Raw genomic sequence first — 12746 nt, 5'->3', positions numbered from 1 at the left:
TCAAAGTGAAGACATAGTGGACAGTCAAGAAGGTTATCCAAGATTACAAACAGATCTTGATCAATTGGGTTGATGAGCTGAGGAGCAGCAGATGGAGTTTAATTTGGATTTTGGGAAAACAAGCAAGGGCAGGACTTGTACAATTAATGGTAGGGCCCTGGGTGGTACTGTCGAACAGAGGAGAGACCTAGGGGTTCAGGTATCTAATTCTTTGGGAAATTTGTGCCACAGGTAGACAGGGTGGTTAAGGCGGTATTTAGCACAATTGCCTTCATTGCTCAGACCTTTGACTATAGCAGTTGGGGCATCTTGTTGCGGTTGTACAGGATGTTGGTGAGGCCTTTTCTAGAATACTGTGTTCAGTTCTGATTGCTATCAAGAATATTATTATATTGGAGAGGGAAAAAAATTACCAGGATGCTATCGGGAATGGAAGGTATGAGTTATAAAAGACATTTGGATAGGCTGGGACCTTTTTCGCTGGAGCACAAGAGGTTGAAGGGTGAAATTGTAGAGGTTTATAAAATCATGAGGGGCATTGATAAGGGGAATAGCAAGGGTCTTCACCCGAGGGTAGAGGATTTCAAAAGTAGGGGCCATATTTTTAAACAGAGACAAGAAAGTTTTAAAAAGGACACGTGCAGCTATTTTTTTTTTAAACAGAGAACGGTTCGTGTGTGGAATGAACTGTCAGAGGAAGTGGTGAATGCAGGTACAGTGACAACATTTGAAAAACATTTGGATAAGTACGTGAATAGGAAAAGTTAGGATGTGGGCCAAACACAGGCAAGTAGGACTATCTAGTTTGGGAACATGATCCGCGTGGACAAGTTGAACCAGAGGGTCTGTTTCCATGCGGTGTGACTTTATGAAAGGGTCAAAGTGTTATCAAAAGTCACTTACTCAGCCGTTACTTACACACTGATACTCAGTTTGCATTAGATCAGGACTAATCAGCTCCAAATTAGGCTATGATCATTTCCAATGAGAGAGAATCTAACCACTTTCCCTTGATATTCAATGGAATTACCATCGCTGAATACTTCACGATCAACATCCTGCATTTACCATTGGCTAGAAACTGAAATGGATTAACCAAATAAATGCTGCACCTACAAGTGTTTAGAAGCTGGGAGTTCTGTATCAAGTAACTCATTTCCCGAATCGTCATAGCCTGTCGACTAACTATAATGCATGCCACACATTGATGGAAGACTCGCTACTTGCCAAGGTGTGCAGATCCAACAAACACAAGAAGCTCAACATTATCAGGGACAAAATAGACTACTTAATCTGTAACCTTTTCACCACCTTCACATAACTTCCTTTCACCACTGATATACTGCTCAATGAGGCTGCTTCAACTGAAGCTTCCAAACTTGCAAACTTTTTACTATCTAGGACAAGGGCAGATATATGGGTATACTATTACCTGCAAGTTTTATTTTCTTCATTCATAGATGAGGGCATCACTGGCTAGCCAGCATTTATTGCCGATCCCAGAGGGCAGTTAAGGGTCAACCATTTAGCTGTGGGTCTACAGTCACATGTAGGCCAGACCAGGTAAGGATGGCAGTTTCCTTCCCTAACCAACCTTAGTGAACCAGATGGGTATTTCCTTCAATTGGTAATGGATTCTTGGTCACCATTAGAATTTTAATTCCAGACTTTTAGTGAATTCAAATTTCACCATCTGCTGCGACAGGATTCAAACTCAGGGCCCCAGAATATTACTTGGGTCTCTGGATTAACAGTCCAGTGATAATACCAGTAGGCCATCGCCTCCCCAAGTTCCTTTCTGACTTGGAACTATATCACCATTCCCTTGCCATTGTTAAGCCAAAGTCCTGCAATTCCCTTCCCAACAGCACCGTATACTTGCACAAATGGACTGCAATGGATTAAGATGCCGCACCACAACTTCCTGAAGAGCAATTAGGGATAGGTATTGAATGTTGGTGACACAGCTCATGAAAAAGTAAAAATAACTATCTGTGACATTAAATATTTGTCATTAGTAACTGAAATGCAAAATTATGCCCAAGGCTGACTTTTTGAAATCCTTCTTCCTGTCAGTTCTAATGAGTCTTTTACATTCCATTGGCCCTTCAAGGTGACAAAGGAGTTCGAATGAGAAGATGCCAAGGAGAGCTCAAATATTCTGAAGCAGCACACATCAGTGGGAACGCCATCTGACATATCTAGGTTGAACGAGTTAGCAGGAACAGGTGTTGAAGATAAGGTCAGCTCTTGAACAGCTGAGTGTGGTAAACGTGACTCTGGGGTGGGATCATCCACAAATAAAATTACTCAAGAGCAGCAGAAAATGATACATGCATTTGTCATCATTTCCATAGGCACTGTGCACCCTTCAAGTGAGAGATTGGAAGAGTCTGACTCAAATATGAATGCCATGATAGTGCAAGTTTCCACAGATGGCCATCTCCAAGGAAAAAACTGGCTATGTATGGAGAACCAATCACAGGTGGAAATCAGGCACATGGTTACCTTTACCAATGGTCTGAACATTCAGACTATCACTTTCACAGATCAAATCTTTGCGTTGTACATTCAGTGCCTTATTTAAATGCAGCAGTGTATTCACCCAGTGTTTTGGCTGTCAGGGAAGTGCAATCGAGGCCACAAGGGGAATAATGGAGAAATGAAAGTTAAGACTATGTTCAAGGAGTTCCTATTTCCACCTGTTATTGCCAGGTAAACTCCCACATACTGAATCTCCACCTAATGGCCCAAGTCTTCCCGTGCATTTGTGCTGCTGCGGCAGTCTCTCTTCTGCAGTGCTCTCAGGGGCTCCAGAACCCAGAGAATGTGTGCCACAAGTTTCTCAGCTGTCTGAGCAGACAATCAGCCTGCTTCTATCCCTGATGACTCAGGGGGATACTGGGGAAGAAGAGTACGCAGAACAGAAAGGCTTTTGGTTGCATTTAGGTGTTTATAACAATGCTAGTCACATCATTTTCATAAAATTCTCATTAAATGAACACTTCATTTCAAATCTCCATTATCAAGTAATATCTTTAGTTGATTCCTGCACTCTAAATAGACAACAGCCTTCAGAAGAATGACAGAAAGAGAGTGGACGGTAACCAAACAATGTGAAAGACAAAATCCATCCATTTCTAGGAGAATAGATGAATTTTTTGAAGGCAAGAGGGTCATATTTGGTGTTAGTGGGTTCAATATTGGGTTGCTGAAACAAGCCTGTACAAGTCTATCTTGATTTCCCCAGCAGCTAGGTGAACAGCTGCAAGTATCCTGGTCACATGATGTTCCACCTTCAGAGATGCAGAATGGTTTTCACATTCCTCCTTCTACAATTTAAGTTCTCTTTGCTGTGCAATGTTGTGCTAGGTACACGAGGTCACAACCATTTTGGATGCCCACATTGGTGTATTCTGAATTAGTCACTGGAAATGAACCTTCAGCAACCTAAGAATTCACTCAATTAGCCTACTCTACAGTAGGAGTCCTCACGAGCATCATCAGCCACATCTTCACTAAGAAGGTCTCATCTCCAAGGAATATCCACTGACTGTTTGAAGATGCAAAACTCTGTGGGTGATGTGACAGACACATATTGAAGGCATCAAGGCAACATCCAGATATCCTGCTCAAACATGAAACCTTCCCATGGTTACATTATCAGCTGAATAGTAACAGAATGGAATCCTTTTTTGCAGATTAAAAACTCTAGCAAAATTTGAGGGTGCCTTGTCTGTCATGAATGTACTAAATAACTCTGCATACTCGTGAAATTCTGCCACTGTCACAAATATCAGAGTCCTCCAAAATGTGACAACCTTATCAATATCCAAGTTGGTGTAAGTGGTGGTCTTTGCCAGGTCATCAGCCACCTGGGAAATGCACTTGTAGCAGAACATTAGGAAATCTTGCAGATGTTAGCAGCAGATCCCCGAAAGAAAGTGGCAATGTGTGTTCATCTGCTTCACTTGGAAGGAGGATATGTTCCAAAAAGTTTCAGATACCAGTAACAAGTAATTAAGAAAGTCTGAGCCTTTTCAGACTTTATTACATTGCCACATCAAGAAGGGCTGCCTTATACACTGGGCAAAAGCCTCTTTCAAGTTAAGAGTTCTATTCAACCCTTGTGCCAGATGGAGAAGCATGTACCTGTGGAGAAGGCAGCTATCACTGTTGGCGATTCCTTTGGCTGGTCCTGTTGCTGTTGATGTTGATATTACTGTTCCTCTGTTCCTCTTCAGTATGGCTGCATAAGCTGTTACCATACTGCACCGAAGGCGGATGGGAGGGAAGTACTGATCAAAATGAGAAAGTTCAAGCAGGAAAAATGACTCCCAGGAAGTTGGAAGTAATTTTTAAAGCAGTGAAATACAATTGTACCAGTCTTGTGAGCACAAGGATATCATCTAGGCAAGGAAGCAACCATAGAAAACAGAACTTGCTGGAGTAATTCAGCAGGTCTGGCAGCAGCTGTGGAAAGAAAGCAGAGTTAACATTTCGGGTCCAGTGACCTATCTTCTGAATTGTTCCACACTGCTTGGAGACCTGTGAACTTTCTGTTAAAAAGACAGAATATTGGGTGGCAGAATTGGTAGGTTCTTAGATACCCTTCTAAAAGCCAGAAGTGAAAGTGGATCATTTGATGTTTTTGACAAGCCAGCATGTTTTGAAATTTAACTTTTTGCCAGTACCCATACCGCCCCATCCTTGCATAAATCTTCGCAAATGAAGGCATGCTTACGAATTGCACCAATTGCTTGTGATCGTTGTTCTTGAGGTCTGTAAATAAAGCAAAATAGCTCATTAATTCATCACAGAAATCGGTTTTGATGCGGATAGAATTAGTCACTTCTAATGTTTAACATTTAATATTCAGATTAGTAGGTTGTTCCAAATGGATTAGTTCAACTGAAGCAAGACTCTTCAGTAAAGCACATGGTTACAAAATGCCATCTTTAGTTGTTCAGTGCATTTATGGACACATTATCAAAACAGTTGGAATCATTTAATTTCTTTTCGTCGGATTTTGACACACATTCAAACTACCCCAACTGTAGTCTATAGCATACCATATAGTTGAAATGTTGGTGAATGAAGAAAAGAGCTAAAACTAGAGATTAGTTCACTGCTATCCAAGGAAGAAATTGTTTCAACCAATAAATCAGTGTTGTTGCATACGCTGAAGCAAAGAAAAAGTATTTTTGTGAAGGAATTAAACTCCTTTTGTAATGTATATAGTATCCAATTATCTTGAAGTGTTACAAAGTCAAAAAACTGATTCAGATTAAAAAAAAAAGGTCAGAAAGGCTGAGCAGCAATACTGAATCAGTGATAGAAAGAGTTGATGGAATTCCATTGCCCCTGCAGGAAACTGGAATTCCTTTAACAGTCACTCTGGCGTGTATTCCAGCTGCACACACATCAACACTTTAATGCTCACCTGAAGCTTTGGGAAGGTTTATATATACACATAATAAGTGGCTTATAATATTACGTAATATGTACTAGGAACCCATAAAAACAAATAAACTTGCACATTCCTAACTTATTCCTTTGAAAGTTGAATAAAACTGTGCAGAATTTCTCCAGTACGTATGCATACAGAAATAATGAAAAATCAAATCTATAAATTTCCCAACATAGCAAATTGATTAAATAGCTCTTTGTAACTTTAAAAGAAATTGTTGAAGAAATTATAACAAACTTACCCAAGTATAATATCAGACTCATCATCAGATTTGTCCTGTTCTATAGATGAAACTTCAGAAACTGGTTGCTTTATTAAGAAAAAAAGGACACTTCCCACTCCACTAATTGCAGTTAATGCAATATAAACAGTCCTACGATTATGATCTGAAGAAACGAAGAACAAAGATTAGTATTGAATTATTAAGCTGCTAAAACACAAAGGAAGAGGGGAAAAGTATGCTTAAGTTAGGCAATAACAATATACCACAAAAAAAAAGTAGGGAGAAGGAGTGAGGATAAGATACAGTGCCTCCATAAAAAGACATGTGTGGAAAAATGTTTCATGAACGTTAGAGAAGGAAGATGAAGGAAAATATAGGGTACATGCATCTAACAAAAGAAGAATAAAGTTAGGCTACCTTGCTGAAGGTGGAACGGAACTGTAACGGAATGGACTAAGCATTTACATTGTGAAGGAGGGAAAATTAAGATAATTGACTTTTGTAATTTTACCAAAAGGAATAGAAATATTTAAAGGGTTGAAAACAATCATGCATTTTAACATAAAGTGCTCTTATAAAAGTTATAGTTACTAAGCAAACAGTACTACAAACCTTTGAAAGATATTTGCAAATCAAAGGTCACCTGTTATCTGTTTAATAGATTTGAGGTAAATGGAGGTAAATGCACAGAAGGGGCCATTTGGTTCACACAGTTCATGTAATTTCTGTGTATGTAGAACTGAAACTCAGTATCAATTTATAGCTCTGTTTTTCTTAAAACATCTCCAAACAGTTTAAGCATTCTTAAAAACTGAAAGAACTGTGGATGCTGTAAATCAGGAACAAAAACAAAATTGCAGGTAAAGCTCAGCAGGTCTGGGAGTATCTGTGAAGGAAAAGAACAGAGTTAACGTTAACTCTGTTCTTTTCCTTCACAGATGCTGCCAGACCTGCTGAGCTTTTCCTGCAACTTAGTTTAAGCGTTCTTGTTGCATTCCATACTCCATTAATGTCATGCACCTGTAAGAATATACAAAGACCTGTTCTGCATATAAAAGTGGGGATGAAAATCTTGAAATATTTGTCAAGATCAACACTGAAGAAGCTAATGGGGTCAGTGCCCTGGCAAAAATATGTCATTTGAAAAACTAGGAAGCCTGAGGAGTACTCAAAATGTGGAGACTAGACAGTGTGACTATATATGTTTAACAAAACTGAAAATTCAGGATCAGTATGGTAGATGAAGATAGTCAAGAATAAAATCATAAATGATTATAGTACAGGAGGAGGCATTCAGCCTCTCATGCCTGTGATAGGTTTCTGCAAGAGAAATTACATTTGTCCCTTTGCCCCTAGCCTTTTCCTTATATCCATGATACTTTTTCTGCTTCTGATAATCATCCAATTCTGTTCTGAAACTCAAAAATGGGTCCTTTCATTAGTTCCTAATGACACTCCTGTGATATCCAATGAGAAATGTTATGGATGATGTATGCAGCATTTTGGACAATGAAGTCTGCCTCTTGTAATCAAGAAAGAAATTTTGAAAATTAATAAGTAATTTAAAAAAAGCCCTGAAGTACCAAAACAGTCAGAACTCTATGATGGAATAAAACATCTCTGCAGCTGAGTTCCTATTTATATATACCCACAACACATTTTGGAAAAATGAAACTGACCTGAGATGTGTGTTTCTCCCTTCCAGGCAAAATATATGTACAGATTTCCAAACAAAAGACTAGACGGAAAAAAGATGATTAAGTTTCACACTGCTTATTAATGTATTTGCTGTTGTAACTAATACCTAAAATAAAACAATTAATTTAAACTAAAGGTGATTGGAACACAGTTAAATTCAAATAAGATTCATGTAAAGTTTGAAAAGATTTGTAGCTCGGGTTGTGGATGAGGTTGCAGACATGCTCGCCAAACCGGTCAGTTTAGTTGCAAACGTTTCGTCACCCTGCTCAGCAACATCATCAGTGCACCTCCGGTGAAGCATTGGTGTTGTATCCTGCTTGTTATTTACATGCCTCAGTCTGTTGGGGTGTTTGGTACCACTTCCGACTCGGTTTCTCAGTGGTTTGTACACAGGGTCTAATTCAATGTGTTTGTTGATGGAGTTCCAGTTAGAATACCAGGCCTCTAGGAATTCTCTGTCATGTCTCTGTTTGGCTTCTGAGATTATGGATGTCTTGTCCCAGACAAATGTGTGTCCCTTGTTATCAGTATGTAGTGAGACAAGTGAGAATTGGTCGCGTCTCTTGGTGGCTAGTTGGTGTTCGTGTATCCGTATTGTCAGTTTTCTTCCGGTTTAGCCTATGTAGTGTTTCTCACAGTCCTGGCATGGTATTTTGTATACTACACTGGTTTTGGGTATGGGATCCTTTACGTTTGTCAGCAGCTGTCGTAGGGTGGTTGTTGGTTTGTGGGTTACACTGATACCTAGGGTTCTGCGTAGTCTTGTGGTCATCTCTGAACTGTTGTTGACGTTCAGTAGGGTGATTAAGGTACCAAACACTGAGAAACAGAACCGGAAGTGGTACCAAGCACCCCAACAAACTGAGGCATATAAATAACAAGTGGGATAGAACACCGATGCTTCACTGGAGTCACACTGACAATGTTACCTCGCAGGGTGACAAAACGTCTGCAACCAAACCCACCGGCTCAGTGAGCATGTCTACAACCTCCAGATTCATGTAATTTTCTTGTGTCAGAACCTATATTATTTTACGATTCTATGCTGCAGGTATGGATGCAAATTCAGGAATTGCCTTCCAGAACGCAATTCAAATGTCAAAGATTAGAGAAACAAGAAAGAAACAGATTGCCAAATAACACGACACCTGGAGGGCAGTTTTGCATTTCTGTCATCTTGTTATGTTGATTTTCTGAGAGCAGGCAGCACCCTGCCTGATATACGCCAATTACATCAGTGGAAGGTATAGAGCTGGCTGTGCCATAGCTTGTACAGAGAATCAATACAAGTTATTCAAACAAATTTCTTTCTCTTGGACTCGAGAAGGTAATTAAAACTTGAGAAGACTTGAAACATAGGTCAATTTGCATTAAAACACACTACTGTGTTCTTCTCCGTAGCAACAACCAACTCCGCCCCTCTCTCAACCCATCCCTAGTTAGGCTTCTTATTTGTGCCTTTGTAATTGTCATCCCAGACGAATCAATGTGCTTCTAGTCAGCCTCCCATCCTCAAGGCTCAGGAAACCTCAGAACTTTGCATTGTGTATTTCTTAAGAAAAAGTCCCACTCAGCTATCATCTTGCTGAACAAAAACGACTCCCACAGTCAAAATGCAACAAATTTAAAATTCACATCCTTTTATTTAAATTCTTCTGGGGATATTCTTCCTCATCTATGCAACCACCTCCAATGTTCACACTTCCCGGACATCTCATTTCCTCCAATTCTGGCTTTTTGTGCGTGTCCCCAAACCATCTCCCCTATGGCTAAACTGTTCATGGTCATGTCTTCAGTCACTTGGTCCCCACGGTTGGGAATTCTCCCTTAATTTCCACTGCTTTACCTCTTCCCCATGTTCTATTTGACTCACTTTTAAAAACAAATGACCAAGCTTTGGTAATTGCTCCCAGAATCATCATCTTGGCTCCAACTTTCATCTGCTTGCACCACGAGGAATGCTTCAGCATGTTTTTCAAAGTTAAATGCAATGTTAATTAATACAGAGCTCCTTCTTTCCCAAGTTGTATTACACTACACAAAACAAGGCTCAATGAAGATGAGCAATGCACGCATTTGTTAATACAAGTTGTTTTTCCATAATGCTGTTGTACAGTTTGTAAACCTAATTTTACTAAATACCTGAATTGCAACAGAGCCCAAAATATTCCACTATTTCTTCCAATTGTGTTTTCATCCGAGTTTGTTGTCAAACAGGTGCCTTGTGCAGTCCATATCACTGCAATAAGGATCAGAAACATTCAATCATTGTAATAATCATCTCTATGATAACACACATGATTCCCTTCCCGAGTAAGCATGAAAATAGATACTATACGTGCCATTTTACCTCCCTCCTTCCCAGGAATAATAGTGACCTTGGTCACTATTATTCCTATCACAAGAAGCAATAATTCACTTGTACTTTTTATTTAATATACTGTATTCACTGCTTATGATGCAGCCTCAACATTGGAGAGATTGAAAACAAATTGGATAATCACTTTGCAATGCACATTCATGCAGTCCACAAGTATGGTCCTAAGCTTCCAGTCACCTGCCACTTAATCTCCACTCTGCCCCAATTCTGATTTCACTGCTCCAAACCCAACAAAACTGTGTTGACCAGGCAGTTGACTGCCTTCCAGACTTAACATAGAGTTCAACAATTTCAGATCATGACATCTGCTTTTTTTTTTGCATTTCTAGTTTACTGTAATTCCCGACATGGCTCAGGAATCCTCCCTGTGCATAGGCATAATGTACTGGGCAGCAGGTTAGCGGGCCCTCATATGTATTGCAGATTTGGACAAGCTGCATCAAGGAGCTCAAAGTACTGGAGAAGTACCACAGGCACTGCCTTTGCAAAATCATCCAAAGTGCTCCAACGGTATCATCCTCCTCAAAGCATTGAAACATTGAGGTGGTAATCACTCAAAAGCAGCTCTTCTGGGCGTAACTAATTGTTCTTACACCTGACACCAGGTTACCAAAAGCAAGTGCTCCACTCAGAATTCAGGAGGAGGACTGCAGAAAAACTTTAGGAATGCCTTCAAAAGCATCCCTGAAGATGTCAAACATACGTGTTGACTCATGTACGACCCTGGGTTATGATTGACTAAAACAGAGACAGCTCACTTCTAATGGGACCCAAACAAAAACTTTAGTGGGAATATGCAAAAGCAAAATAAAATATCAGAGGGTGCATGTAAATCTCCAAAGAACCAATCTACCCACCCCTGTAAGTACCACTTGCCTCACGTGGCAGTCTTCAGATCACTCATTGGACATATCGACCATCTCAGATAAAACAAAACTTCCTCATCTCTGTCTTAAACAGGCAATTCCCCAGTTCAAGAGATCATGCCTTCTGACTCTCCTAAAAAGGGAAACAATCTTTTCTATTTTACCTTTTCAAGCCCCTAAGAATCTTTGATATTTCTGTAAGGTCTCCTCCCATTCTTCTAATCGCCAATGAGTACAAGCCCAATGTAGTCAAACTCTTCTCACAAGAAAATCCCTCCATGCCTGGAATGTACCTAGATTGACTTTCTCGGACTGCATCCAATGCCAATGTATCTCGCCTTAATTAAGGGGGCCAAAACTGTTCACAATATTTGAGCTGCAGTCTGACGAGTGCTCTGTATAGTTTTAGCAAGACTTCCTTATTTTTATACATTATTCCCATTAAATTAACAGCCAACAGTAAATTTGGTTTCGCTCCTACCTGAATTTGGATGCTAGCTTTTTGTGATTTAACTATGAAGACCCCCAAACTCCTGATGTGCTACAGCTTTCTCCAGTTTCTCCCCATTTAAAAAAAAAATCAACTCTTCTATTTTTCCTACATCAAAGTCCATCTGTCAAGTGTTCAAACACTTATTCAATCGGTCTATATCCCTTTGAAGACTTTTTTCTGTCAAATTCACTACTACCTTCCTACCTATTTTTGTCTTATCTGCAAACTTGGTGACAGTACATTCATTTTCCTCATCCATTCCTCAATCCATGCTAATATTCTACTCCAAACACCCTGGACTCATCTTACTAAGTTGTCTTAATGTGTCGTACTTAATCAAATGCTTTTTGGAAATCCAAATAAATTACATCTACTGGTCCGGTTTTATCTATCCTGCTTGCTTCCTCCTGAAAGAAATCTAATAAAATATGCAGGTACCATTTCCCTTTATGAAGATGTGTCAACTCTCCTTGATTATATTACGTTAATGTTCTGCTATTAGATCCTTTACAATGGACTTCAACATTCTCACAATTACAGATGTTAAGCTAACTACCCTACAGTTATCAGCTTTTTGTCTCTTTCGCTTTTTAAATAACGGTTGTTACATTGGCTGCTTTCCAATTCTTCAGTTTTTTTTGTTCAGAATCTAAGAACTCTTGGAAGATAACTCCCAGTGCTTCCACTATCTCTGCAGCTACTCCCTTTAAAATGCTAGGATGCAAACCATCAGGTGTAGGAGACTTATTGACCCTTAGCCCCATACTCTCTAGTAAAAGTCAAGGTTACGTCGATTATTTACAAGTTTGGAATGCTAACAATGTCCTCCATTGTGAAGATTAATGCCAGTGAGCTGGAAATTGACAAAGCAAGCAATACCTTCAGGAAAATTTAAAAGCATCTTGAGCTTTCCATTGCAGCCTGCACTTATATTGTGGCATAATCTCCTTTCAAACTATGATAGAAGTTCTAATGTAAATCGATGTTTGAACTCACAATGGACTGAGTACGCAATTTCCTTTCTTTCTATTTCACCTAAAGTGCAACAAAACTAGGTTGCAAGTTACAATGCTATTTTCCACAAAGCATAATGAGTGGAAGGGTTTAGGCATCTCACAGTATGCCTGGGAAGAGTAGTTGTTAATTAAGGGAAATGCAAAGGATGTGGCTGAACAAAAATAGGGAGATTTTCTATCAGCTTTTATTAAAATGCCAACTTTATTAATTAACTTAGTTACACACTTTAAACTAACTGCCATGTCAGTGACTTCTATTGGTAAAATTAATCATGAACAAATTAATCGAATCTTCTGGAGAAGTAGATGGAGAGGGGAAAAAATAACTTTACTGAAATAGAAGTTACATTGATATGTTTCCAAACTAAAAACAAGATTGGGCTGTTAAAAAAGTGAGGTACAGACCAGAAATTGGCCGAGTGTCAACCACGATTTCCATGCAAGTACCAGTGAACCCTCTCACACCATTCTTGAAAACTCACCTCACCAGCCATACGCCCATCTTCCTTCTCACTGCTAGAACCCCCTGGACTCCTGGTGCTGACAGCATCCTTAAAGCCCAGTGATGTACCAGCCAGGTGCTGCCCCCTATTGTGC

General features: G+C 39.6%; 1 protein-coding gene across 1 annotated transcript in view; it reads right to left on the bottom strand.

Annotated features, from left to right (window-relative positions):
- mfsd11 (major facilitator superfamily domain containing 11) overlaps positions 1-12643 on the bottom strand; it is a 28763-nt gene extending 16120 nt beyond the window's left edge. Inside the window, exons 1-5 of the mRNA XM_048611114.1 lie at positions 12637-12643; positions 9537-9633; positions 7373-7431; positions 5712-5856; positions 4745-4782 (exon numbers count right to left, since the gene is read on the bottom strand). Coding sequence (XP_048467071.1) covers positions 4745-4782; positions 5712-5856; positions 7373-7431; positions 9537-9633; positions 12637-12643 — 346 coding nt within the window. The remainder of the gene's footprint in view (positions 1-4744; positions 4783-5711; positions 5857-7372; positions 7432-9536; positions 9634-12636) is intronic.
- Between the last annotated feature and the right edge of the window lie 103 nt (positions 12644-12746).

Source organism: Rhincodon typus, chromosome 23 (genome assembly GCF_021869965.1).
Source record: "Rhincodon typus isolate 14 chromosome 23, sRhiTyp1.1, whole genome shotgun sequence".
Taxonomy (NCBI): domain Eukaryota; kingdom Metazoa; phylum Chordata; class Chondrichthyes; order Orectolobiformes; family Rhincodontidae; genus Rhincodon; species Rhincodon typus.
The sequence above is the reverse complement of the archived record's forward strand: the minus strand, read 5'-3'. Positions and strand labels throughout refer to the sequence as shown.